This window comes from Pyrus communis, chromosome 4, assembly GCF_041283825.1.
Source record: "Pyrus communis isolate YQ-2024b chromosome 4, ASM4128382v1, whole genome shotgun sequence".
Classification (NCBI taxonomy): domain Eukaryota; kingdom Viridiplantae; phylum Streptophyta; class Magnoliopsida; order Rosales; family Rosaceae; genus Pyrus; species Pyrus communis.
In genome coordinates this window covers 24,343,676-24,369,174 of record NC_142568.1, presented here as the reverse complement: position 1 = coordinate 24,369,174, position 25,499 = coordinate 24,343,676, and the positions used below count along the sequence as shown (strand labels likewise).

The 25,499-nt window shown below is 36.5% G+C and overlaps 4 protein-coding genes and 1 long non-coding RNA gene across 7 annotated transcripts; 3 read left to right on the top strand and 2 right to left on the bottom strand.

Moving 5' to 3' along the window:
- Positions 1–1,862: 1,862 nt before the first annotated feature.
- Positions 1,863–5,360, bottom strand: LOC137722972 (GDT1-like protein 3). Its single transcript, XM_068462110.2, has 9 exons — positions 4,905–5,360; positions 4,762–4,827; positions 4,095–4,235; positions 3,721–3,819; positions 3,519–3,591; positions 3,274–3,362; positions 2,603–2,686; positions 2,360–2,419; positions 1,863–2,248 (listed from the first exon to the last, which is right to left on the bottom strand). The coding sequence occupies exons 1-9, from the start codon at positions 4,983–4,985 to the stop codon at positions 2,060–2,062; spliced, it is 882 nt and encodes a 293-aa protein (XP_068318211.1). The 5' UTR covers positions 4,986–5,360; the 3' UTR covers positions 1,863–2,059.
- A 4,850-nt stretch (positions 5,361–10,210) lies between these two features.
- On the top strand, positions 10,211–14,299 carry LOC137722313 (zinc finger CCCH domain-containing protein ZFN-like). Of its 2 annotated transcripts, none has more exons than XM_068461281.2 (7): positions 10,211–10,794; positions 11,413–11,570; positions 11,736–11,798; positions 11,873–11,992; positions 12,465–12,755; positions 13,100–13,429; positions 13,571–14,299. In XM_068461281.2, exons 1-7 carry the CDS (start codon positions 10,710–10,712, stop codon positions 13,850–13,852), a joined length of 1,329 nt encoding a protein of 442 aa, XP_068317382.1. In that variant the 5' UTR covers positions 10,211–10,709; the 3' UTR covers positions 13,853–14,299. The 2 variants fall into 2 exon arrangements, with proteins under 2 accessions (XP_068317382.1, XP_088549290.1); XM_088693164.1 differs by having other exon boundaries at positions 10,282–10,794; positions 12,462–12,755.
- A 396-nt stretch (positions 14,300–14,695) lies between these two features.
- On the top strand, positions 14,696–15,477 carry LOC137722316 (uncharacterized). Its single transcript, XM_068461283.2, has 2 exons — positions 14,696–14,926; positions 15,069–15,477. The coding sequence occupies exons 1-2, from the start codon at positions 14,828–14,830 to the stop codon at positions 15,324–15,326; spliced, it is 357 nt and encodes a 118-aa protein (XP_068317384.1). The 5' UTR covers positions 14,696–14,827; the 3' UTR covers positions 15,327–15,477.
- Positions 15,478–16,780: 1,303 nt separating this feature from the next.
- Positions 16,781–20,521, bottom strand: LOC137722315 (uncharacterized). Of its 2 annotated transcripts, none has more exons than XM_088693165.1 (13): positions 20,102–20,521; positions 19,495–19,620; positions 19,260–19,319; positions 19,077–19,172; positions 18,839–18,949; positions 18,605–18,723; positions 18,409–18,510; positions 18,164–18,280; positions 17,974–18,042; positions 17,802–17,868; positions 17,620–17,673; positions 17,340–17,513; positions 16,781–17,238 (listed from the first exon to the last, which is right to left on the bottom strand). In XM_088693165.1, the coding sequence occupies exons 1-13, from the start codon at positions 20,138–20,140 to the stop codon at positions 17,143–17,145; spliced, it is 1,230 nt and encodes a 409-aa protein (XP_088549291.1). In that variant the 5' UTR covers positions 20,141–20,521; the 3' UTR covers positions 16,781–17,142. The 2 variants fall into 2 exon arrangements, with proteins under 2 accessions (XP_088549291.1, XP_068317383.2); XM_068461282.2 differs by having other exon boundaries at positions 20,119–20,521.
- A 1,644-nt stretch (positions 20,522–22,165) lies between these two features.
- Positions 22,166–23,637, top strand: LOC148697681 (uncharacterized). Its single transcript, XR_015961276.1, has 3 exons — positions 22,166–22,588; positions 23,182–23,271; positions 23,355–23,637. It is a non-coding gene; the product is annotated as an uncharacterized LOC148697681 (long non-coding RNA).
- Positions 23,638–25,499: the final 1,862 nt, after the last annotated feature.

The window sequence follows — 25,499 nt, the reverse complement described above, 5'->3', positions numbered from 1 at the left end:
TCTTTCAATTTAGGTTTTAAATTGTTGATTACAAGTGCTTAAATATGAATTATAATAGATTTTGCACGAATTTTTTTTTTTTCGAAGAATATGAAGATGATGGTTTGTTGTTATGGTAAGAGAACTAAAAGAAAAATTAACAAAAGTGAAAAGAAAAAAAAATTTGAAAAGTGGGGATCGGTATGGCGGAAGTGACTCGTTAGAAGGATCGGTATGATTGTAGCGACTCTTCAGAAATTTAGTCGCTATATTGATAGCGACTATTACAACAATAGTCGCTCTATTTATAGCGACTATAATCTGGGATAACCGGTACCAAAGTACCGATTGTTTCATTTTCCATTTAATTTTTTTTCTTCCTATCTTACTTTATTTATAATTCAAATAATTTTAGATTTATATTTATATCCTTGTTTTTAATTATTTTGACATGGATTATAAGAAAATCTTCATCGAAAATACATTTTGTAGAGCATGAAGATGATAGTTTGGTGTTAAGGTAAGGGAAAAAAAGAAAATTTTAACAAAAAGATAAAATAGCGTCTTATTAATGTCCCACCCACGGCAACAATGTTTCGTGCGGCCAACTATAGTTGACCCCTAAGATTAAAATTATACTCTACCCCTATTGATGGCGGCTTATAAATGTCCACCCCTAGCACCAATGCTTCATGCAGACAACAATCGTCCATCCATGAGATTAAAGCTAAACCCTACCTCCTATAAATGTCTTACCCTCAGTACCAATGGTTTGTACAGGCAACAATAGTTGACTCATGCAATTAAAACTAAACCCTAGCCCATATTGATTACGGAATAAATAGTAACGAGACCCAAAATGTTGCTACATAGGGTTCAGACTCAAGAATATCAATGAAAAGTCTTACACGAGTTTTCAAAACCGCATGGTGAGGTGGAGGTGAAGGTAAATGGATTCCATAATGAACTTTGTACAAAAAATACAAAACCGACTAATAATAAGTGGAATAAATAGTTGTGAGGCTCAAAATATTGCCAATATAAGGTTCCACCCTCAAGAATATCAACGGAATGTTTTACATAAATTCTCAAATTCTACGGTGAGGCATAGGTGAAAGCAAATGGATTATGATGAAGTTTGTACAAAATTGTAAAACCGACTAAATACCGTAAGTGTTAGCACATGTTTTTTTTTTTTTTTTTTTTGGGGAAAAAGTCCAAATTTTTTACTTGGACAAAATATTTTTCTTATGCATTAAGGTAAACTTTATAAGCATTTAGAATTGGTTTTACCGTTTATTGAGCTTAAATGTGTTTTTAATATAATATCCAAGAACTAAACAATGAAGTGAAATAAAGAATAGTGAGATTCAAAATGTTGCCAAAATAGGGTTTCTTCCTATAAAAAATATCAACGAAAAGTCTCTTTTTTTGGCTATTTGTAAGGGAGATTTTTCAATGTGATTAGAACACAAGATGGTACACCACGTGTTATTATACAAATAGTGAAATATGTGTGTTAAAAAATTAGTAACTAAAAAGAAATACAATTTACCACCACTTATATAAAAACACGTGGTATACCAATATTCCGATCACAATGAAAAATTTCTCTATTTGTAAGACACGAATGAGAATCAACCAAACATGAATAGAGTGAAGTCTCTCTTTCGAACACGTTACTGATTTCATTTTTCGCTTACAGACATTGTCACGAGCAACTGGCCTATTTCACGTATGCGGTTTTTTCGGGTAAAAGTTTTCCACTTTGATTCATCTCACATGAGGATGAGACCATGTAATTGAAAACGTTTGTAAGAAAATGGGTTTACATTTTCTTTCGTGGTATGCATCATTAACAATGGGGCAATGCAACCGAGGAGGGACACAAAATATCACTGTATAGTATATGCTAACATTTTACAAACAAATCAGAATGATGTGTTATAAACGAGCCTCATATGCTCTACTGGTGAAGAAATCCGAAAAAATAAAAACGGAGCACAACACGAAAACAAAATGTGTAGAGCATTCAAGGCTCTTAAAAGAATCAGGTTAGCCTAGGGTTCACAGTTTGCACTTACAGAGGAGGATAAAAATAAGACGATACGGAGAAGCATAGGAAGAGCAAGCCTCCAACTGTAGCGACTGTCCGTTGGGAGATTTTGGATGCCAACATACTCCCTCCTACCACAGCCACAGACGTGCAGATTGTATGTCCTAGTGTTGCACCCACCGCAACTCCAATCGCATTTTTGTGGGTTGCCAGCTGCAGGGTTCAAAGAAACTCATCTCAGTTCAAGAGGAAAAAGTATTGACTAAATATAACATTAACTATGAAAGGGGACTTAATATATCAGTTCAAAGATATTCATCTTACAGCAATTGTCGCTATTTGGCTGCGATCTCCCCACTCTGCTAAAAACGTTAAAATGAATGACTGCAACAGCAAACAGAATTAAGTTAGTAATGAAGGTTATCATAAGACTTCAAACTAACAGCTCAAAGGTCTCAGCTGCATGAGTTGATTCTCAACATCGCTTAGCTATAGAATAAGATACGGATCATATTTGCTACAAGCATGCGCTACAAGTATAGATCAAATAAACCAAATCAGTCATACCTCCAAGAAGATAGGTGTACAAAATCTGGAAAAGAAACGGCGGAAGGGTGTCTTTCCCTGACCAGACTCAAGTTTCTCTTCAACCTAGATATATCAGATTCCAAGCAAATTTAGACAACAATCGACCAAAAACACTAGTGGAGGGACAAAATTCATGTTGTAAGTTCATAAATGCAATGAAAACATGAGGATATAAAAAGTGATCAGGCATCAGGAATAATGCAGGCAAACAATTTAGAACAAATATGAATTCTAAGAGATTATTCCCACTACTCCTAAATTCCTAGTCCTTTCATGGCTAACTCAAGGGAAACCACAGACCGTAAAAAGTTTTAAACATACGACACCGGTTTACTCAATGTCATCAGCCTGCTTTATCAGTTGCACAGTTGAGGTAAAGTTTTTTTGGCAGTCTTCATCACTATACAGATGAGGTTTTTTTCGGAGGTTTCTGAAGACCTCCCTTGTTCACATGTTCATTCAAAAGCATCAAAACAATTCTCGAAATAATTTAAATATTGCTTTATCCAATCTAAAGTTGAATATTATGATCCAAAACTGGGTAGTACAGGCACCAATCATTTGCTAGTTTACCATCCATCTATCTAGAGATCATAAATAAACACAAATCAGTTAAAAGGCTAAAAAGTGAAAACATATCATAAACTTACTTCTTCAATTTCTTTCTTCTGGGAAGATTTAGAATCAGATGATCTCCAAGCAATGTAAAGTAACCTCAGTCCAAAAAATAAATATAGAACTGCAAAGAAAATAGAATTACAAAACTCGATTTACCATCAAACATTGAAGCAAGAACATGTGTCTATGATTCTATTGCCAAAAAAAAAAAAATGAAAGATCCAATTCTCATAAAATTTTTTAGTGGTCAAGTAACAAAAAGAATGGGTAGCTTTACCTGTAGCTGCACTATTTGTATGCTTCCTTGATATCAAGTTTGGCACAATCCTACCAAGTCCAGTGGAAAGTACCTAATTGACACACACAAAACTTAAATCTCGATCAGATAAATAGTAACAAATTGCACTTTTCAGTTCTTGAAACCGTTTTGTTACAACACCATGGAAACAAATTGCATATTGAAATATCAGATAACTTACCGTCATTATAAACAAGGCTGAAAGTGCACCAGATAGGACAATTGACTTGGGGTGACGCATTGCCATAAGAGCTGCTATTATAAATGTTTCGTCTCCAATCTAGTAGCAGTTATCAATTGGGAAAAATATTAGTTTAAACAACATAGCTCTCTTTGTTAAACAGGTTCAAAAACATAAAAACAAAAATAGCACCACCATGCAAGCTCGATCATTTGTTTATATACACTTGACTTGGTTCCAGGCCATCAAATTTCATTCTGTTATTATGGGATTACTGATTACTAACAGAACAAGGAGGTGAGAACCTCCCATAAATTACCACAACTTTCAAACTAAAATTTACCTAAACAAGATTGGAAAGTTTGTGCACAAACCTCACTAACTAGTATCATTGACAAGCTTGCAACAAAGGCATCGAAAACTCCAAGACCTGAGTCCACGTGGAGGCCGATAGCAACTGAGTCACCCTCTGTCTTGACTCCAAGAGTATTAACTTCAAGAATACCAAATTTTATCTGTACAGACAAATTGATGTAGTATTAACGAAGAAATTCAAAGAACAACATACAGAATTTTCCATTTAAAAAATACAATTGAGTGTTAGGCATACAAGTTACAAAAATCCAATCCAAGTACCCCATCAAAAGCATGAAAATATAAACGAAATGAATACTAATGTTGCGCAAAAGAACCAAATTCAGTTTAGTTTCGTCCAAATTTCAGACCTACAACGCGCCACTTCCAAATAACTGTATCCAAGCTTCTAAAGCATCAAACTACAAATCAAATCAAATAACAAACTTACTTTACGCAACACTACCTAATTCGATGAACATACAATTGAATTTTATACAAGCTACCAACTCCCCCACTCTAAACAGGTCTTGCAGTATCACATTGTAACTTGCTTACAATCAGAGAACAGAAACATGACCCATCAGATAAATAATGGTTAGGGAATGTTCAATGTCTTCGTTTCTGATCCATTTTCTCAGTAACCAAAGAGATTGTAAGATGATAAAGAGAGGGTGATTGTCAAACCTTGCTACGACGGCCCAGATCTTTGGATCCCCCATAGCCTCCCCTCTCAGCTTCAGCCCCAGACTCCTAATCACCCAACAAATCACCACAATTAGAATCATATATACCTATATGTATGCATACAGAGAGAGAGAGAGAGCTACCTGAGCAGAAACCGCGAGGAGGAGGAGCAAGAGGAGGGGGAGGGAGTACGCAATCGTTCTGGGAATCGAGCGAAACCCCATGACTGCAGAAATTGGAAGGTCTGAACTCTGAAGCTGCGATGGGTAGTCGATGGAATCAGAGGGGAAAAGTTTAGGGAGGATTTTCTCAGGAAAATGGATCTGAATCCTTGCTTAGTGGTTTACTGAGATCCTACGTAAAGCCTGTAGAAATGGGAGAGATCTGACGAGAGACGGAGAGGGAGAGATCTTTGCTGAAAGCGAAGATCTCTACGAGTATGAAGGTTTCACATATTAAAAATTTTAAATAGTGGAAGGGACCCTCTTCCCAAACTCTCAGACAGACAAAGGTTTGACCCCAGAATAAAGTGAAAAAGGGACGACGTTTTTAAATCGTATTAGTAATATGTTTTCTTCTTCTTTAGGGACTCTCTTCTCAAACTATCAGAGTTTTGATACTTTGCAATATAACGCGAATCAATCGCACAATTTGGTTTTATTGGTGTCAATTTGACTTATACATTATCCTAATGATGATTTTCATATATACTGTATCATCAATTTAACGATTGACCACATGTTCAAACAGACTTAATTTCACATTTATATAATTGTCACAAGGTTAAATGTTAGGGTGATCTTATATGCATGTTTTCTACCTCTTTTACTTATTATCTGATCATGATTTTGTATTAAATTGGGGAGTTTGATGTGTTTTGTGTGAGTTTTATAGAAATAATAGTCGGAAATAAATATGGATTTTTAAAAAGAATTATAAGGAAAGTATGAAGGAATAACGAAGTGAACTTCTGCTATGTGAGAGTTGTGCTGGAATTTGGGCTTCATCAAATAAGTCCAATTTGGGCTTCATAAAAAGTGGCGGTTGGACTTTTCCAACAAGGAGAAGGACTTTAATTCCTCATTTGGAGGCAGACGAGGATAAAATATAAAAAAGAAGGAGAACCCAGCCCCGTAAAAGAGGAGAAGATTGAGAGCCGAATCCGGGTGTGCCTCTAGGGAAGAAGATTGCAGATTTTCAGGACATACTCGCACACGAATACAGAATTGGAGTTTTGGGTTTCTTATTGAATTCATTCATGTTTGTCATTAGTTTAATCATGAACTAAGTCCTTTTGCTATGACTAGGTGTACTCTGATCATAAACATATAATTCTCGTTATTATATATTAATCTTATTTATTTTTCATGTTGAGTAATTGTTATTGTGTTTCATCGTTATCAAATAACTGGCTATTATTTGTGTGAATAACTAAATTGTGACTGACATGTTGAGTTTAGTAGATTGCTTCTCATAACAACTACCATGAATTACATAATTAAGTAGACGTACTGGTTATGTTTTGTGTAGTATCGCGTAATTATCCATTGAGCGTAAAGGGTTTCGGTTATCTATATTTGTGGCTAGACATAGCATGGGTGGATAGTTAGAAACACGGTTAATATATTCTGACAGGAAATGTTGATGAATCAAGGGATAATTGCTAGTAACATGGGAATAATTTGATGTTAATATGAATAACGGGATTAGATGAGATTGAGAATGAGGAACTTGATGTCCTAGTGCTTCCATATATTAATCTTGCATAATTCATTCACTTTAACTTCATGTTCGATCAATTATTATTTTTACTTTCGTTTCGTTTCTTTGCATATTTGAAGTTGTTATCGTAATCCTTCTTTTATTTAAGTTTAGCTTGAAGTCAATCTCAATAGTAAATTTAGGTTAATCCGATCATTGTTTGAACGACACTCTACTTATCACTATATTACTTTGACGATATTGTAAACTTCCAATTATCAACAACATTAAACATATTGAATGTATAAATTGATATGATTTCAAATGTAAAACTACATGACCAAATTGTGAAAATTACCTCAAACTGCCGTATATAATGGAGTTAGCCTGCACTAACTTTTCATTTCAAATGCATTAATAAGAAAATACAATATTTCGAATGAATAATTCTCAGTGTCACATGCTATAGTAAAGTTCATATTAATTAGAGAATGTTATAGATGATTTTGTGTGCTAAATTACATTATTGATTTTGTAAAGATATTTACAAACTCACAATAATTAGGTCTCTTTCAAGAGTCCAATTTCTAGTCAGAAGTTGAATTCATGATATGGTGTGGGACTCCCTTATGTTTTCATTCTCACATAAGCAATCAACGCACAAGTAATCTATAGTTGGAATTCATACGTCATTAGGTAAAACGGCCTTATTAAAGTTGCGCATAAAGCACGTACTTGTTCACGTTTATTGTATGTTCAGTTTAAAGAGAAAGTTTGTGAATCACATTCATTGTGCTTGTATACACGCAAATCATAGACAAGTCAACTAATTTATATGTTGCCATGGGCCGAGTCTTGCAAATAGTAATAATAAAATAACATAATTGTACTTTGAGTCGTTTAAAAATGTTAAAATTCAAATGCATATCAAATATAAAAGATGTAAGGCACCGTATGAAGATCTTATTATCACGTTCATTGTGCTTGTATACGCGCAAATCATAGACAAATCAACTAATTTATACGTTGCCATGGACCGAGTCTTGCAAATAGTAATAATAAAATAACATAATTGTACTTTGAGTCGTTTAAAAATGTTAAAATTCAAATGCATATCAAATATAAAAGATGTAAGGCACTGTATGAAGATCTTATTATGGTGAAGTATAGTAGATCAATGCATACACAAACACAAACACACGAGTCATCGCTGTTCAATTGGAAGTGGAAATAATGGATCAATTGGGAGGGCCACTTGGCAATTCCACCAAGCATCTGCAACCAACCAAATTGGTGTGAGAGGGTAGAAGAAAGCTCATTGCATAAAAACGAAGGCCAAAGGACAAATAGAAATCGTCCATGCGTACACTTCTAATCATCTTCTTTTTTTGTCCCTCTTCAAAAAAAAAAAAAAAAAGATGCGATTGCAAAACCAAAAAAAAAAGGAAAGGCCAGTGAGGGCCCAAAACTGGGCCCAACCCAACCCAGATGAGCCGCTCGACCAATCAGGTTTGAGGGGAATGCGTTCGAGCTGCCGCCACTTTTGAATCGTGAAAACGAAGTGAATCTCCGCCGGTTAAGACTTCAAACGGCCCCCGCCTCTTCTCTCCTCTTACTGCCCAGCGGATTTCTCGTGTTGCCACCAAATTTCCCCTTCTTTTCCCTCCAACTTTCACTACTCCCACGCCCACTCATTTCATTTATGTATGTATTTTGTTTGTTTTTGGTGTACTAATTTCTAGTTATTCTATTTTTAATTTAATTTAAAAATATATATAAACGAGTAATGAACGACTCTATATAAAGTGCCTGAAATAACTCTTTTTTTTTCTTATTCGGTTACAAAAGAGGACAAACTGGAAGGCATCGATCCAACAAATAACTCAATATACTATCATGTCATCGTTAAATCCACTAAAAAAAGATAATCTACTCGCTCAACAAAACAATAACCGCTCTAAATAATTATGCAAATGGTGCATAGGTAATAGATTTAGCTAGAAAAATATAGGAATATGATTATCTCCCCTCCTAATCTCTTTTCCCTTCTCTCCCCTTCTATTTGAACAGTCACGGTTAAGCCACGTCAACATCTTATATTGATTTTTTTATAGAGACAATAAGACAAAAATCAATGTGTGAGAGGAAGGAAGAGAAGATGATGGGAATAGAAGGGAAAAAAATCCTACTCCAAAAATAGATGGATGTCTTGACAACGGCATTCGTCAAGCAACTATTATAAAAGTAAAAGCATGAGAGCTTTACTAATTAAATAAGCAGCAGCCTACAACAAATCTTGTCATGTTTAGCACCACCGAACGTTGGTGGCGAGTCGAACTCATACGTTGAGCAAGCAGAACGACCACTTTGTCTAAGCCAATAATGCAAAGAAGGGATGTAAAGGTGCAAAATCTCAGTACCAAAATTAAGGCAGAAACAAATTAGAAGAGCTTCCGAAAGTAAATAAATCCATTGCATAGCATAAAGTGGGAGAAATTGACATGTTGCTTTTTACAGGATTAGCAGGGAGTAGCTAGACATGATCTGATGGTTAAATAACTAAAACAAATATGCATGGTTACCCTTTTTAGAGGGCACAAAAACCATATTTATAGTACATTTACATAACCCTTTTTCTAAGCTTGATCATCTCACCTTAATTATTGTGATTCTTCCTTCTTTTAATGCTCACTCTTTTCGTTTTCGTCTTAAAGTTTTCGTTATTCTTTGTAGTGGATGAAATTTAATGCTGATAGAGTTTGTTGTGATGTTATTAAAATTGGCGTGTCGGTGTAACATTTCGTTATGAAGCGGTTTTTGTTTGAAAAATATCTCACGTGACGAGCCTTGACGTGGTGAAGTTTCAAGTTGCCAGGAGGGTGGCCAGCTGGCCTTCGAGTGACAGATTGAGCTTGAGGGTGACGCCCTCTCAGTTGTCCAGATCATCGGATTCCTGCATGGTGACTATTCCTCGTTGGATTTAGTTGCTGAAGACATCAAAACGAGACACTAAGACTTTGTTGCATTTTAAGTATGTTATGTCTGCGAACTAACAAAAATGTAGTTTAAATTTATTTTTATAAACACTTTTTAGATCGTGTAAAATTGTGTTAGTTTTCTTGACGGGCATATAGAAATATAAAGAGGAGGGACCCTAGACCCATCGTTTCGTAATTGTATATTCTGTCGATGGTAAAACTCATTCGTCAACCATGCATGCATTTGACTATTTTTGGTCTAGAAACCTTTTTAATATCTCAACTACTTTCCTTCATATTAATAAAAGAATATAATTACAACTATTTTCTTATTAATATATCACTTAAATATCTATGTGAGTTTTTAAAGCTCTCAAAAAAAATGGGTTGTCATGACGAAATCATTAGCTAATCACTTTTAATTAAAAAATAAAAAAAAGTAATTAGTAAGATTTCGATTATTATTAAAAAAATTGAAAATCAAAATAAATAAAAAATGGGAGGGAGAGCAGACAGTGGAAAATATAAAGAAATAAGCTGGAAATAGTAAAAGCGGTTACAGAAAGCGGTCCGAGTTTCTGGTATCCGGTTTGGGGGAAGCGCATATTCGCAGCCCAGAGAGTGGAACCTACTCGCGGCGCAAGCCGACAACGTGTCGAATAAAAATTGGCTGAGGGCATTGACGTCGAGCAAAAACGCAAAAGCAAAGGGGAATGGTGAGGGAGGAGGAGCACGCGTGGAGCGGGGAGAGCGAGTATAGGAGCTGAGGCAGTCGCGGGGGAGGGAAGTAGTGTGGGGTTTGGTCCGTTTATTGCCAAAACGCGGGTGAAAAAGCTTGTCTGGTTGAGAGATGGTTGGTTTTTATTCCTCTTCTCGTTTGTGGAGAGGAGAACACACCGCTCTCTCTCTCCTCTCTCTGTCCCTCTCATCATCTCTCTGTTAAAACTGCTTTCTCTCTCTCCATGTAAAAGTTTCTCTCTCTAGAAAGCTGTTATTCTTGTTAATTTGGCTCTCTGTTTTCTTTGTTTGGTCTGGGTTTGGTCTGGTTTAGATAGAGAGAGGGAGAGAGGGGAGAGAGAGGAGAGATATAGTGTGTGTGTCTGATCGTTGAGAGGGGGATTTGGGTAGAGTGCCGGGTAGTTGAGGGGGAGGGGTTGAGTGAATGAATGGGAATTCCGGTGGGGTTTGCTAGAGTGACGGCCAGGTGGTGGTGGTGGTGCTGCTGCTGACGACTTAACTTACTGTCTCTCTCTCGCCGGCGACGGAGCCATGGACTTCGATGCCGGAATTCCCATGTCTCGTGCTGCCGCGCCCGTCACCGACGCTCGCTCACTGTCACCCTCCTTGACCCAAGGTCATCTTTCCCTCTCTCTTACATAACACAACGCACATGCATTTGTCTTTGTATGTCAATAATTGTCGTTGTTTTCTCTGTTTCTGTTTCTCTTTTGTTTCGCCATTGTTTCCTTGTTTCCCCAATCACGTTTGCTGCCTCCGCCGATGCGAATTGTCCCTTTTGACCTCTCAATAGCTCAATTCAGATGTGATCAATGCTTCAAATCTTCTTCAGCTTCGTCAATTTCGATTCCCAGGACTTGAATTCGCATGTTTTTTTTGTTTTTTAATCTGATTTTTTTTTCCGGTTCTCGAATGATTACAGAATGTTGCCTCTTGTTTTGTTTTACCAAAGTTTTAGCCATTCCGTGACGATTTAAACACAGTAATTGTTATAGCACGAAAATCGCTATGAGAACCGTTATTTCAGAACCAATTTAAACAGAAAATGCAATGTCAATGTTGAATTTAATTACCAGTTTAAGGCACAATTTATTTGCTTGATTGTCTTCTTAAGGCATACAAGTGGTAACAGAATGCAGACGAAATGGACTCGTCAAAAATATGCCTTTCACTTGAATTTTGATGAGTTTGTATGACACAATGTAACGAACTTAGTTATGAAATGTTATTTCAGATGCAATGTGGCAAATGAATTTGAGATCAAGTGAAACAATGGAAGCCGGGCCCTATCCCGAGCGTACTGGAGAGCCAGATTGTTCTTATTACATCAGAACAGGACTTTGTAGATTTGGGGCGACATGTCGCTTTAATCATCCACCTAACCGCAAGCTGGTATAGTTTCACCATGTTTACGCGATTTTTTATGAGTTTAGTAATCTTTAATCTTTCTTCAATACTTTTTAGCACAAGGGTAGTATGCTTCGTGTCTAAAGTTTAATAATTTCATTCAATTTGATTGAAATTATGTCTGTATAATAAGATTCTGTTTATTGCCAGGCTATTGCCGCTGCAAGGATGAAGGGAGAGTTCCCCGAAAGAATTGGACAACCAGAGTGTCAGGCATGTATTTCTGTGGAAGGTCGGTCGTGTAATTTTGGTCTGACTTCAATAATATTTGTTAAACTTCCCTGCAGTACTACCTGAAGACAGGAACCTGCAAGTTTGGAGCAACATGCAAGTTTCATCATCCTAGAGACAAGGCGGGAATGGCTGGAAGAGTTGCCTTAAATATCTTAGGCTATCCACTTCGACCGGTTTGATTTTCTGTTTTCATCTCATTATTGTGCCATTTTCACTTCATTTGTTCATTTCCGTTCTCTTTGCTTTACTTGAATGTTTACTTCGTAGTTTATTTTTGTGGCATACGGACAGACAGGGGACTCGCCAATCGTGTTGATGTGGTGAATTTTACAAGTAGTGTGACACAAAATAATGATTTAAGAATCACCCATATGCTAGAGGAGAAACCATTTCGTCTTAGGACCGAGTGTTCCACTTTTACTCTATACTTGAATATGTGTGGTGGCCATGTTGTTTGTATACCATCTGTATATTTGAAGTAATTGTAGAATTGAACAATAACTGCTGCTGCACATTTTTCGTTAAGGCATACTGTACATCTATAAATGTCTATGCATATCTGCTTTAGAGATTGTTTTGTAGATCTTTGTGTGCATCTTAGTTGGTACGATAAATTCCTTACTTTTTGTTCTTTGTTTTTAGCAGAATGAGGTCGAATGTGCTTATTATTTACGAACTGGACAATGCAAGTTCGGAAGCACTTGTAAATTCCACCATCCCCAACCTACTAATATGATGGTTTCAGTGGGCGCCTCTCCTGTATATCCTACTGTCCAATCTCCAACTACTCCTGGCCAGCAGTCGTATGCGGGAGGAATTACAAATTGGTCAAGAGCATCTTTTATTCCCAGTCCACGCTGGCAAGCTCAATCAAGTTATGCTCCTCTCATTGTTCCTCAAGGAGTGGTATCAGTCCCGGGATGGAACACATACAGTGTAAGTTTTATTGTACCCTTCTGTGCAAAATGCTTTGATGCTCTTGTTTTACCTTATGATTGCAGGTAAGGGTGCAACTAGTTATTGTTTGTCTCGGAATCAATTTAATCGGAGTTATATGCATGTGTGTTTAAAATTGTTGATCTTACTGCACAAATAATAGTTTGAAAATCTATCTCATGAGAAGAAAACAAGATGAAAATCAAATGGTTTGCAATTTCTTTTACTGCACTCCATCAGAAAAGCTCTAATGCAGCAGCTTTTGAGTTTGAGTTCAATAGTATATTTGCGCTATGGTTCCCTGAGCACAATCAACACGCTTATTTTGTTGGTAATTTTTGCAGGGCCAAGTTGGCTCCGTTTCATCTCCAGAGAGTCAGCAACAAACAGTGGGAAACAGTCAGATGTATGGAACTTCACACCAAGGTGAACCGGAAAATTCAGGATCTCAAGGGGGCTTTTCTCCTTACAGTTCCGGTTCCATCCCTGTGGGGTTCTATGCATTGCAAAGGGAAAATGTATTTCCTGAGAGACCTGGCCAGCCTGAGTGCCAGTTTTATATGAAGACCGGCGATTGTAAGTTTGGTGCAGTCTGTAGATTCCATCATCCTAGGGAGAGGTTAATTCCTGCTCCAGACTGTGTTTTGAGTCCAATGGGCCTTCCTTTACGACCGGTGAGTTACTTTTACTGTTGGAGTTTGGTTATAAACTTGAGCTATGGTTTCGAAACTAGTTGTGTGCTCTTATTACATCTTTCATTAAGTAGTCTAACTTGGTGACATTTTACACGATGAATCTGGTACACTTTTTAACAGGGAGAACCTTTGTGCATCTTCTATTCTCGTTATGGTATCTGTAAGTTTGGACCAAGTTGCAAGTTCAACCACCCTATGGGTATCTTCACTTTGAATCTCTCTGCATCATCTTCGGCTGATGCCCCAGCCCGGCGTTTGTTGGGTTCAACGTCGGGGGCTGCTTCATTAAATTTATCATCAGAAGGGCTAGTCGAAGCAGGATCAGCAAAGCCCAGGAGACTTTCATTGTCAGAGCCGAGGCAGATGCCTAGTGCTGAGGATAACATTGACACAGAGGAGTGAAAAGCGGCTCGAAAGCGAGCCATTTACATTAACAATCTTTTGAGGGATAAAGAAGAGTCTGGTATGATATCTGTAAATTGAAGTTGATTATGTCCTGAAAATGCATTCAGCTGACAGATTCAACTTTCTGAATTTCACATTGCTGCATTGTATAAAACATCTCCAAATGTTGTCACTTGGAAAACCCAATGTGAACATTCTGTCCATCCCAAATCCCAAATTTTCTCATGTTATGATTTATTTTTCGCGGGTATTACTTGAAGCCTTGTAAGTTGTAATGAAAAGTTTGATAAAAATAGAAAATTGTAGGGAAGGATGAGTCGTGGGATAAAAAAGAGTTCAAAATATATTGTATGCATCTTGTAATTTGTTTTATATGTTTTTTTATCAGGTTTATTGTTGACATCATTTGACCAAATAAATGTCATGACCTAAACCGTTCATTCACTTTGGATGTCCAAATCCAATCATTCATTCCTCGCTGCCCCACTTCCGCCAACTAGCCGTTTGATCAAAATCCAACAGTCCGGATCCTGGACTAGATGGATTTGGTGGAAAGGGATCCGGACTCGTTGTTAAATATTGGTCTGCATGGATGGTCCGCACCTTTGGTCCGACAAGAGAAACCCTCGTACCTGTACTGCACATAATCAATCCTCCCTTGTTCCTAATTTTTCCCAAACCCAACTAAAAACCACTCCCACAGTCGACTCCCTTTCTAGGCTTTTTCTTTACGTTTGATTTTCCAATTCCTCAACCCCAAACCCAAACTTACCAAATCAAGCAGCTCAAAGCAAATACCCATTACGGACCCTTGTTACCATAACATTAATGATCCACCAAATCGAATTCAAAGGCCGCTCAAGAGAAAAGATCAAGGACCCACTTCCCAGCTCACACTCTTTTACCAAATTCCCATGACCTTTTGCCTCTCAAAGCTCACACCAAAGTAGCACCCATCTCAAGAAGCAATTCATGATGCCTGCTCGTGCTCATGGGGTCACCTTCTCTCTCCTCCTGCTGTCCTTTTTGGCTACCGCTATCTCCACCACTGAAGCAGCAAGCTTAGACCATGTGAGTGTTTCGCTTCAAAGACCCCCCAACTTTCCTTTCAATTTCATAGATCCCTGTACTTTTGCTTGTCAAATGGGTCATGATTTTTTTTTCTGGGTTTTCTGTGATTTGAAGTGCTTGTTTGTTGTTTTGAACTTTTAAGGCCAATGGGTCTGCAGCTGTGGGGCCACTGGTGCCACTGATCGGAGCTGAAAAGATGAAGACTTTGGTGATGAATGAGACCAGGAGGAAGTTGGGGAGCTTCCGGATTTGTGCATTGTGTACTTGTTGTGGAGGTGCCAAAGGTCTTTGCTTGCCTTCTCCTTGTTGCTATGCCATCAATTGCAACATTCCAAACAGGCCTTTCGGTTTCTGTTCTTTCACACCCAAGACCTGTAATTGCTTTGGATGCCGTATCTAACTCTTCCTCTCTATATTTTATAATTTTATAATTAAAAATTGTTTAATTAGGGGTAATGTTTGATTTTGTTGGGAGTCTGGATGGGAAAAAGAATATCTGTTCTTGATTTGTTTGCTTAGAAGTTATGAAATTTATTTATATTTCCAGGTTAGCTTATTTCTATATCTAGTGGGATAATTTTCCATTGTTTTTTTTTGGTGGAATAAGCAGTGCCTGGAGATAGGATTAGCATAGTTGTGAGGCAATTTAGGGAACATTTTCCTTGTTAATGGAGCTATTTGGGGTTCTTAATGATATTTTATTGACTTTCCAAAACAATATATTAATGTAAGTGCTCAGTAGAGCTACTGTGAGTGACACTCTGTGACAAGGATTAAGGTTCAACTCCCATGTTCTATTATTTTAGTCTTGTGCTGATATTCTATTAATTTGTGATGAGTTTTAGTTCACGTTTTTTAAATGAAAGTGGTTGCTACTAATGTTTTCTTCTGCTGCTTCCACTTGATGTTTACTAGTTTTCCACTTGATGTTTACAGAATGTGAGGGTTTCATTTCATCTGCTATAAATTGTTGCTTTCTGTCTGTAATTTCAAGCATTTCATTGGGCATATAGATACTTGAGAGAGAGAGAGAGAGAGAGAGAGAGAGAGAGTTCTCCTTGCTTAGCTATGGCTTCTGAGTTACCTGCAACAGATGGGAGATTGGATATTGTTGGTGGTGGAGATTGGAGAATTAAGTAGATTAGATTTTAGTCGAACAGTAGGTGGGATGAGTTAGTGTGATGAATATTAATGCATGTAGCTGGAAGTTGGGTTGGGTGGGGGTATGGGGGGCAATTAAGCCATCGCCACTAAGTTTTGCTTCCATGATGTTGAGATGGTAGTTTTACAATTCTTGGATGGATATTAATTGCATAACTTTTATTGCTTGGAATTTGCTGGTTTTTTCTATATCCTCGTGTAGATTGTTGCGTGAAATGCAAGTCTCAATGCACCAAAAGTTTGTGTTTAGGGTTTTTAGCTTACATCTAACGGGGATGCTACTGTAATGGTATTTTAAGTTGAACACGCAATGTCATGCGAGAATGTTAAAATGTATGACAGTATGGAATCAAAGAGTCCTTTTAGGCATGGGCAGTGAGCCACATGATCTGATTTTGGTGTCTTGATGAGAGTGTTTTGGGGGAATAAAGGGAATCTCATTGACTTTGCATATTGTGATGACATAGTTGTATGGGGCGACATGCCAACAACCCATGTGCTGCTCAAAGTGCTTGCCCTTGTTTTCCTCTCAACTTCCCTCCCTTGCTGGTCACTGGTCCAACTGAGGTCATGTTTCATTTATTCATTTGACCAGTGAACTAAACGAGCGTTAGTCCTGTTGGTTAGGGCAGTATGACAAGTCTATCGAGTAAACTCAAAACTAGCAAGTGGTACTAGTAGTAGTGTAACTCATGACAGAAGGAACCTTCAATTAAACCACAAGCCATCTCTAGGCAACGTTGTAAGCTCAATCGGACGGTGCTAGTACAACAAGATCATCAGCATCAAGAGAAGGAGTTGTCATCAATATACAGGAGGCCGGCCAGCCAAGCCTCTCTCAAGTATAAAGTGGAGTTGGTTTCTATCTATGTTCACATTTACGTGTCAACTATGTAAAAAAAGGAAAATTTCGGGGGACTTAAAACCTTGCTTTGGATAATGATCCTCCAAATTTTAAACCATCTTCTGCGCTCTGAGCTTCCTCCAAATGAAGGACGATGGATGTCGATATTCATATATAGGATAGGAGCGCTCAAGCACTAACCAATTACTGGCTACCTGTAGGGATCGATCCAACATTTATCATTCTTGATGGCTCGTTCCCATTTCCTTCTGAACACTTTCATTTCGTTGTACGATTCCCGCCTCACCTGCAACATTAACAACATGAAGAAACGAAAACCGTTTAATCAATCCAATGAAGACTATACGTTAAATACAATACTATCGTGCCAACCGTCAAGAGACTTACATCAGCTCTGTGGCCCTTTCTTGTGGATTTTGATGATGGTGACGATTCCTGCCAACGAATTTTATCCTTCGTCACCTGATCACTTTGATCATCTGAGGATCCCCCCAGTGTAGGGCGGCCGTAATGGATTATGTACTCGGCATCCACAACCCCAACTTTTTTAGTTCGATCCCCCTATTACAACATTACATATACATTCAAAATCAAACACAGAAAGAATGCGGGTCTGTTTGTTCCGCAAACAGCAGAAGATCGGGGCAAAGGAAGTATAAGAACTTGCCTGTGCGCAATAGCCAATCTGCATATCTAGTCCCCAAGCATGAATCAAGTCATTCTGCAATTAACATAATCAAACCGGCGCAAATTAAGCCGCCATTGACTCTACTCTCACGCGAAGAGAAAAATAGGTATTTGAGTTGAGTTCCAGGAGGCAGGACAATAGAAATAAGTTAACACACCCACCTGGATCATATACCATACGCAGCGCCAGGCAGCTCGAGAGAAAACAGGAGCCATCACTTCTATCCAACTGCAGAAAATGCATTGCATTATTTTAGTGGACGACTTCTGCAACTACAATACTAAATTACCAATGGAATTGTCTTGAGCAATCAAATGGAAACACAGTTTTTACCCAGTGCAAGGAGGAGCTGTATTGCTGACGTGACAACCTTTCCCATTGTTACTTGACTTGTAAGTCCTTCTGCAGATACAACATGAACTATATCAAGTTGTTTGAAATTAAGGGTTCTTGAAATTAACTCATATGTCAACATTCAACAATATGCCTCAAGGGAGTTCATCATTTAGCAGTTATAAGAGACCTGTGTGCTACCGATCCTCTCAAACGCACAGTAATTTGATGATGCACCTCTGATTTGGAATAATCCAGTGCAGGTTGTGATATCTCAAGCCCTTCCTTTTGAACAATGGATACGTACCTAACAGTAGTGTTAAATAACAAGTTGACAAAATGGGATTAAGAACCAGTAAGTAGCTTCCAAGTTTTAATGTCGGTATAATGTACAAGGTTGAGAAAAGAGATGCAGCCGGCCAACAATGTACATACCGTTGGGGGTGGAAATTGTCAACTCCGAGGTCCTCATCCCAGAGGAAAATGTAACTATATTCGGCAACTATGTCAGGATGCAAGAAGCGCTTCGCAAACCACCTAGGCATCAACCAGAAGATCACATTTCAATACTGCAGCTTTGACTTAACTGGTTTCAGGCATGCAAAGATAAAGAGTAAGACCAATTAGTTACCATTTAGTTTGATTGACTGCAGATATATGAATGACTTGGTCACTCCATTGAAATTCCTTCCATTGATCGACGATGCCATCATAATGGAAGAGCATCACAACGAAACCACTTGACAGAAACTGAAACATGGTGAGCGAAAAGCAATTACTTGTAAAGAGCTATGAACAATGAAAAAGAATTATCAGCAGCACTTAATTTGGACTACCTTTGTGAGCATTGTTTTATAGGACATACCTTTTTGACCATTTTACTAACAAGATCTTTTTGCTTTATCCCAACGGCCATGGCAAACAAACTGGATGAAGAATTTGCATCTTTCTTCTCCAACAATTTAAACGAAGGTTTCTGGGCAAACAGTGTAACAGTTAAAAATTTAGATAAGCCTGCAGCACTTCCAATTGGAGCAGCAGGATGCAAAGTTACAGAATCATCAGGTGAATGATTCAGGAGCTTCCGTTTCCAAAAACCTTACCTTTTTAGCATGCCACAACGGCTGCATTTCCAGATTAGAAGTCTTGGCAACAATACCTCGAGGAAGTGGCTCACTTCCGTAAGGCTTATCTTGATTCTAAAACAGATACAAGAAGTTATAAGTAATAAATCACAACAACTCATTTGATAGGAAAGATGTATGGAACCTGAATGATAAACAAACCTTGCATTTGTATTTTAGAGTTTGCAAATTGTTTGTGACTTTCCAAAATGACGATGAATCCTGTGCAATAGAACGCAAAATTGAAGCGATTATGTCAACACCAACTCAACTTTCAATTCCAATGTTCAGGCCGGTAAAACTGATAATTTATAAGCTTAGATATCGGAGTTCACACAGAAAATACAGATTGGATTCGGGACTAAAAGTTGATATACGTACACGCATACATACATACCTCTTTGTAATCTGATGATGATATGTATGCACTCACTATGACAAATAATATACACAGCAGAGAAGCTGCCGGGAGAATACTACAAAAACACGATTTTCCGCTTCTCGAATCTGCACGAAAAGTAACCTGACAGGAGAAGGCAACGAAAAATTGGAGAAAACATGTCAAAACAATTTAGATGGCTGGAAAAAGAGGTAAAAAAAAATACAATTTGTAACCAAGTTATCTGCAAAGAAATTAGAACAAATGTCCTAATTACCTACTTATTGTTACTTTCTGACCGCTAATCATAAATTAAACTAATAATTACAAAATTCATTGAAGAAACAGAAGTGATGATCAATTATGTACAAGAAAGCATGCATCCTCATCATATTTCTTAACCAACCGCTATTCAATTATGCTCGGTAGCTCCAAATCCAATGGTCAGGAAAATATGTGCAGAGGAATTCGAACAAGGAACGATGAATTCGATATATCTAACAGCCCCAAAAATCCCAATAAAAACAAGAAAAGCATACAAGTATCTGTCTTTATAATCAATATGTTCACTACCAATTACCAATTACAAATTACAATATCAGTATTAAGGGAGTGAAAGACGAACAGGTGATCCGTGCTTACAGAGGAGGACTTCATCTTCCATGCAACAACCCGATTTCTGTTCTTTCTTTGCGTCCTGGGGCTCTTGTTTTCGATGAAGAAATATGAATGCTCAGCTCCGTTTTCTGGGTTTTTTGTTCTTTCTCGTTCGCAGTTTTTACAGGGGACGGAAAATGTGTTGCAGAAAGCAGGATGATGGAGGAAGGAGCGATTGATCACAGGAACCCAGAAGAAACAAGAAGCAGAAGCATCAGCATTCGGATTCGGATTCGGGTTCGGATTGGGTGACTACCATTCACCAATCATCACGACGTAGATTTGTCAAACATATTGAGGCACGAAGAAAAGGAAGAGCCTTGACTCTCTAGACACAGAGAGAGCGAGAGACAGGATGTTTGTTAACGGGCACCCGAATAACACGCGCAATATTATTTAAACAAAATTAAATAAATAATAGTGGGGAAGCACTACTCTCACGATCTTTGCTAGTCTCTTGGTACGACTACGACCAGAATTATTACAGTAATATTAGAAATATTAAATTTGCAAGTTAAATGATGTATTACCAATAAAAATAAGTACGTTTATCAACGTTGGAGTAAAAAATCAATCATCTACTTTCATGTTCTTTAGTTTTTAAAATTTTGCTTCTAAATTTAGTCTCATTAACATTACCCATTTGAAAATGTCCATAGAAATGTGAAAAAAATTTGACAAATAAAAAGCGTTTTTGATTACGTAATCATAAATAAAAAAAGTAACAATAATTAAGTGTAACAAGACACCAACTTGATAAAGAGATTACCAAAGATTTTTAAATTTGGCATTTTGCTTCTAGCATGATGTGTTCTAGCATGATGTGATGTCACGTTCATGGGTTTTATTTATTTTCTTTAAAACTATAATTGCATATATTGGTAGGCCCCTTTTTAGGTTGTATTTTACATTGTATCACTAGTAAAATAATTATATTTATTTTTCTGTTGTATCATGATATATTAGTTATAACATTTAGTGCACACCAAACTTTTGATACCGATTGACATCATTCTATTTTAATATGGAAAAATGAGTAAGGGAGTGGATCACTATAAGCTCAAATAGCTTGTTTTCGGTTGTGGAATAACAAATAGTTTATAAAGAAGCGACTTATTTATTTCCGATTGTTTGATTGAATAGACATGTTGTTCTAAAAAAATTCACTTAATACCACTTAGGCGCTAGGCGGCTAGTTACTGCTCAGATTAAAACTTGGATGAACACTTAATGCATGTTTGTTCCACATGGTTTTAATATGTTCTAATACTTTATATTCTATGTCATTTTGTTTTATAATTTTTGTAACACAATACAATTATGTTTTTTTAAATATAAGTAAACAATTATTTATATATTATATAACAAAATTAATTAAAAAGGGTATGGGTGCCCACCTAGGCCCTACCTAGTCGATAGACCATTATCCACTGCTCGACTAACACCTAGCACCTTCTAAAACCTTGAATAAACTTAAATAGTTTGGTGTCGATTGTGGGATAATAAATAGTTTATATTAGAGGTCATCAACCTCATTACTCAATACTAAATAATGGATAAGCAGAAATTTAGGATTAAATGAGTTTTCCTTTTAAAATGGCATCTTTGAATCCTTTTTTTCTTTATCGTTAGAATTTCAATTCAACGACTTAAAAGGGAAATAATAGTAGCCAATAAAAAAGATGAACATATTGCATATCTCTAATCTCTAATCTCTAATCTCTAATATTAGAAAGCCAGAAGTCAAGTTTGGTGTCTCAAGGCTTCACCAAAAATAATTGGACTAAAAAGCCCTTTAAACAAAAAAATCCAAAACTGAATGAAAATAATAGAAACAAATTTACAAGGGCAATTTTGTCACAAAAAAATAGAAAATTTGGAATAAAAACAACAAATTATTTAAAAAACTGAAAAAAGGAAAAAAAAGAGACGTGAGTGAAAAAAATAAACATCTCTAATATTAGAAAGCCAGAAGTCAAGTTTGGTGTCTCAAGGCTTCACCAAAAATAATTGGACTAAAAAGCCCTTTAAACAAAAAAATCCAAAACTGAATGAAAATAATAGAAACAAATTTACAAGGGCAATTTTGTCACAAAAAAATAGAAAATTTGGAATAAAAACAACAAATTATTTAAAAAACTGAAAAAAGGAAAAAAAAGAGACGTGAGTGAAAAAAATAAACATGGTGTTCATCATTCTCAACCGTATTAATCCCCCACTTTCTCAGTTACCTCCCACAATTAACCGGCTATTCCCTCCAGGGTGTTGTGCACCTCAAAGACTGCGTCGACACCAGCGCCGCTTTCGCCCTCCACCACATTCTCAAGCACTCTCTCTCAGCCTCCCCACTCCACCTCTAATGCCGTCGTTTTTGTCGCCTTCGGCCGCCCCTTCTCCCACTACGATCGCATCCTCCGAAGACTCAGACTCGCTCTCTCCATAAAGAATTCCAGTGGTAATTTACTTTTTTTTTTTTTTTTAATTTTTCATTGCATAAATAAAATTGGGGTTTCTAAATTTCGGATGTGTTTTTTGGAATAGTGTTGCAATTTGGCTGCACTGAGGGACAACAATAGATACTTTTTATTCGACATGATTATGAACTGCCCAGGCGACTCTTATTTACTCTCAGCCCAACTTACTCTTATTTACTAATTAATTTTCCACTCAATGCGACCCCGACATGTTCTTATTTAGTAAATAATTTTCCAGCCTGTATGTTTATTAGGCACTCATCGACTCATATTCCTCAAAGGTACTAAGCTTAAATGTGTCTTTATTGCTCTGTTTTCTCTTTGGTACTCATATATTCCTCAAGCTAGACAATCATCCTTACTTCTTCATTGTGAATACTCTTCATTTTAAGTTACACATTTCCTGCCAATTACTACTACGTGTAAAAGAGTTAAATACGTACAAAAATTAAGCATTTGTCATTTGTTTTAGAACAACACCTAAGACACTGTCTGTTTTCTCCAGGTTACTACTCCGAATTATAAGCGTTTGTTTTTGTTTTTTAAGTACAAAAATCTTGCTTTTATGGATTAGGAGGATGTTCATTGATTGAAGTTATAAAAGAGCCAAACAAAGAGTACAAAGAAAAAGCAAGGCAGACATCAGCAATTCGGTTGAAGAATGGTGATTCTCTCTAACCGGTTCAATTTCTTCTTCAATTAGTGCTCAATTGTTGAATCTGTGTTTGTTCCTTTGATGTTTTTCAGGTATCCATGTGTTTGTTTATCATAAATGGTGAATTTCTAAACATCTATGTGGATCAACATCCTCAGAAGTCAACAAGCACAAAGGCATATTGGAAATCTGTAGAATTAGCCAACATTTCATATTTGTAAGGTCATTTGGTGGGTTTCGTAGTGAGTATGGACTTCCAACTCTAATGTTTTTGTTTGACTTATTCATTTCACTAAACAAAACAAAAATCAATGTGATTGATATTACAGTGTACTGATACTTGTCTTACAAAATCTAGTTAGTTTTTTTTTATTCCCCAGGTGACTTCAGTCAACAACCTTGACAACCTTAAATTGGTAGAATAGACTTTGACAACTTTAAATGGGATTACGAAAAATATAAATTGATGTTATGACATCGGGAACCGTAGCCAAGCTTTTTCAAACAAAATTTTGTATGCTTTTTGAAGTTTTTGTAAAGATCTCTTTATGCGTGCAGAATTGTGGAACGAAAAAAAGAATTATGTATGCCGTACGTAGCGCGCTGTGATGTAGAAAATGCCTTTCACACACGCAAGACGCGTGTAGAAAGGCTAGTACCTGTAAAAGGAAAAGAAAAAAAAATTATATATATATATATATGTATGTATCTACTAATCTCTACTCATTAATGAAACTCTCTTTGTCAACCAAAAGAGGGTGAAAAGATAAATTAGTCTTCTATCACCAAAATAAAATAAAACAATGGGCAATAATGTAATTTCACAGGTCCAAATTTTACTGTTTTTTATTGAAACCTCACCTATAGGTGATGTTAAAATACATCTAATATTAAAAATAAATTAAAAAATTAAAAAAATTAAAAAAAACAAAAACCTCTCAATCCCCTTACGTTCTCTCTCTTTCTCTCCCTCTCTTCTTATCATTTTTTAAAAAATTGTGTTCATATATACAAAGTATACAAGCAAATGCTAATATATATAAAGATAAAAGGTAAAAAAAAAAGGAAAAAAGAAAAGCATTCCTTGACGAGCCCAATGAACATTGACCCGAAATCTGGACAGAAATATCTCACAAACTGGTTTTTCAAGACAGCCTCTTTATTTCTTTTTCATGCCAACTGTCAATTAATATATCCTTTTCTATGTTCATCACTATGTTAATATGTCAATTCAAACTATTAAATGGTTAATTGAATTCTTTATGCATCTATCATCATCATCATCGTCACCACTGTGTGTTTTTATCGTTCGAGCCGAATTATATTGACCTTGGACAATCCAGTTCAGCCACAATGATTCCACTCTATCAATCTATCACTTAATCATGGCCCACAGTGATGAAACCACGTAAAGACCAGGATAGACTCGAGTCTATCTTGAAAATTCTTTCTTTTTTTTTTTTTTTTTTTTTAGGAAGTTTTAATAAAACATTTCTGATACTGTTCACTTTTAACGTTGCGGATATTTTTAATCTGAAAAGTCACTTCTGATACTATTCCCTCACACCTTTATTTTGTTATTTTGATTAAAACTAAAGTTTTTAAGGACTTTTAGTTAGTTTATTATTATTATTATTATTATTATTATTATTATTATTATGCTTTTGTTTACGTTCACTAGCTTGTAGTTTTGGTGTCTGTGCTTTTGTTTCTTTTATTTGACAAAAAATAGTGTGTTACCGTTTTGTTATGAAACTAAAGCCTATATCAATGAGTCTTCCATAGTCGGTTCACCATTTTCTAGTAATATTTGTTTAGCAAAACTTGCATACAAGATCAGTGCTTATAATCTCAAGTTATTTTTTTCGTGACTCAGTTAATCTCTTTTGATCCAAATTTAACATTCAAATACAAAAGAAGAACCTTCAATTTTTACCTCTCAATTATAATACATTTTGTCTAATTTCTTCATATGGCCTTGAGGCCCCTCCTAACCTTGATTTCTAGCTCCGCCATTGATGGCTTGAGTGCTTGATTTACTCACTTTTTACAACTTTCATATTTTGCAAATGATTGGAAGCTTCTTGTTTGAATTTATCTGAAATAAAGTTTTTGCACATTATATAGATAAATGGCAATGAAATGTTTCGAATTTGGAGTAGAAATAAAGTTGGAGAAGAGAAAAAATTTAGAGAAAGCGGTTTCTTGGGAGAGTGAACCACAAGGCTGAACCCTAA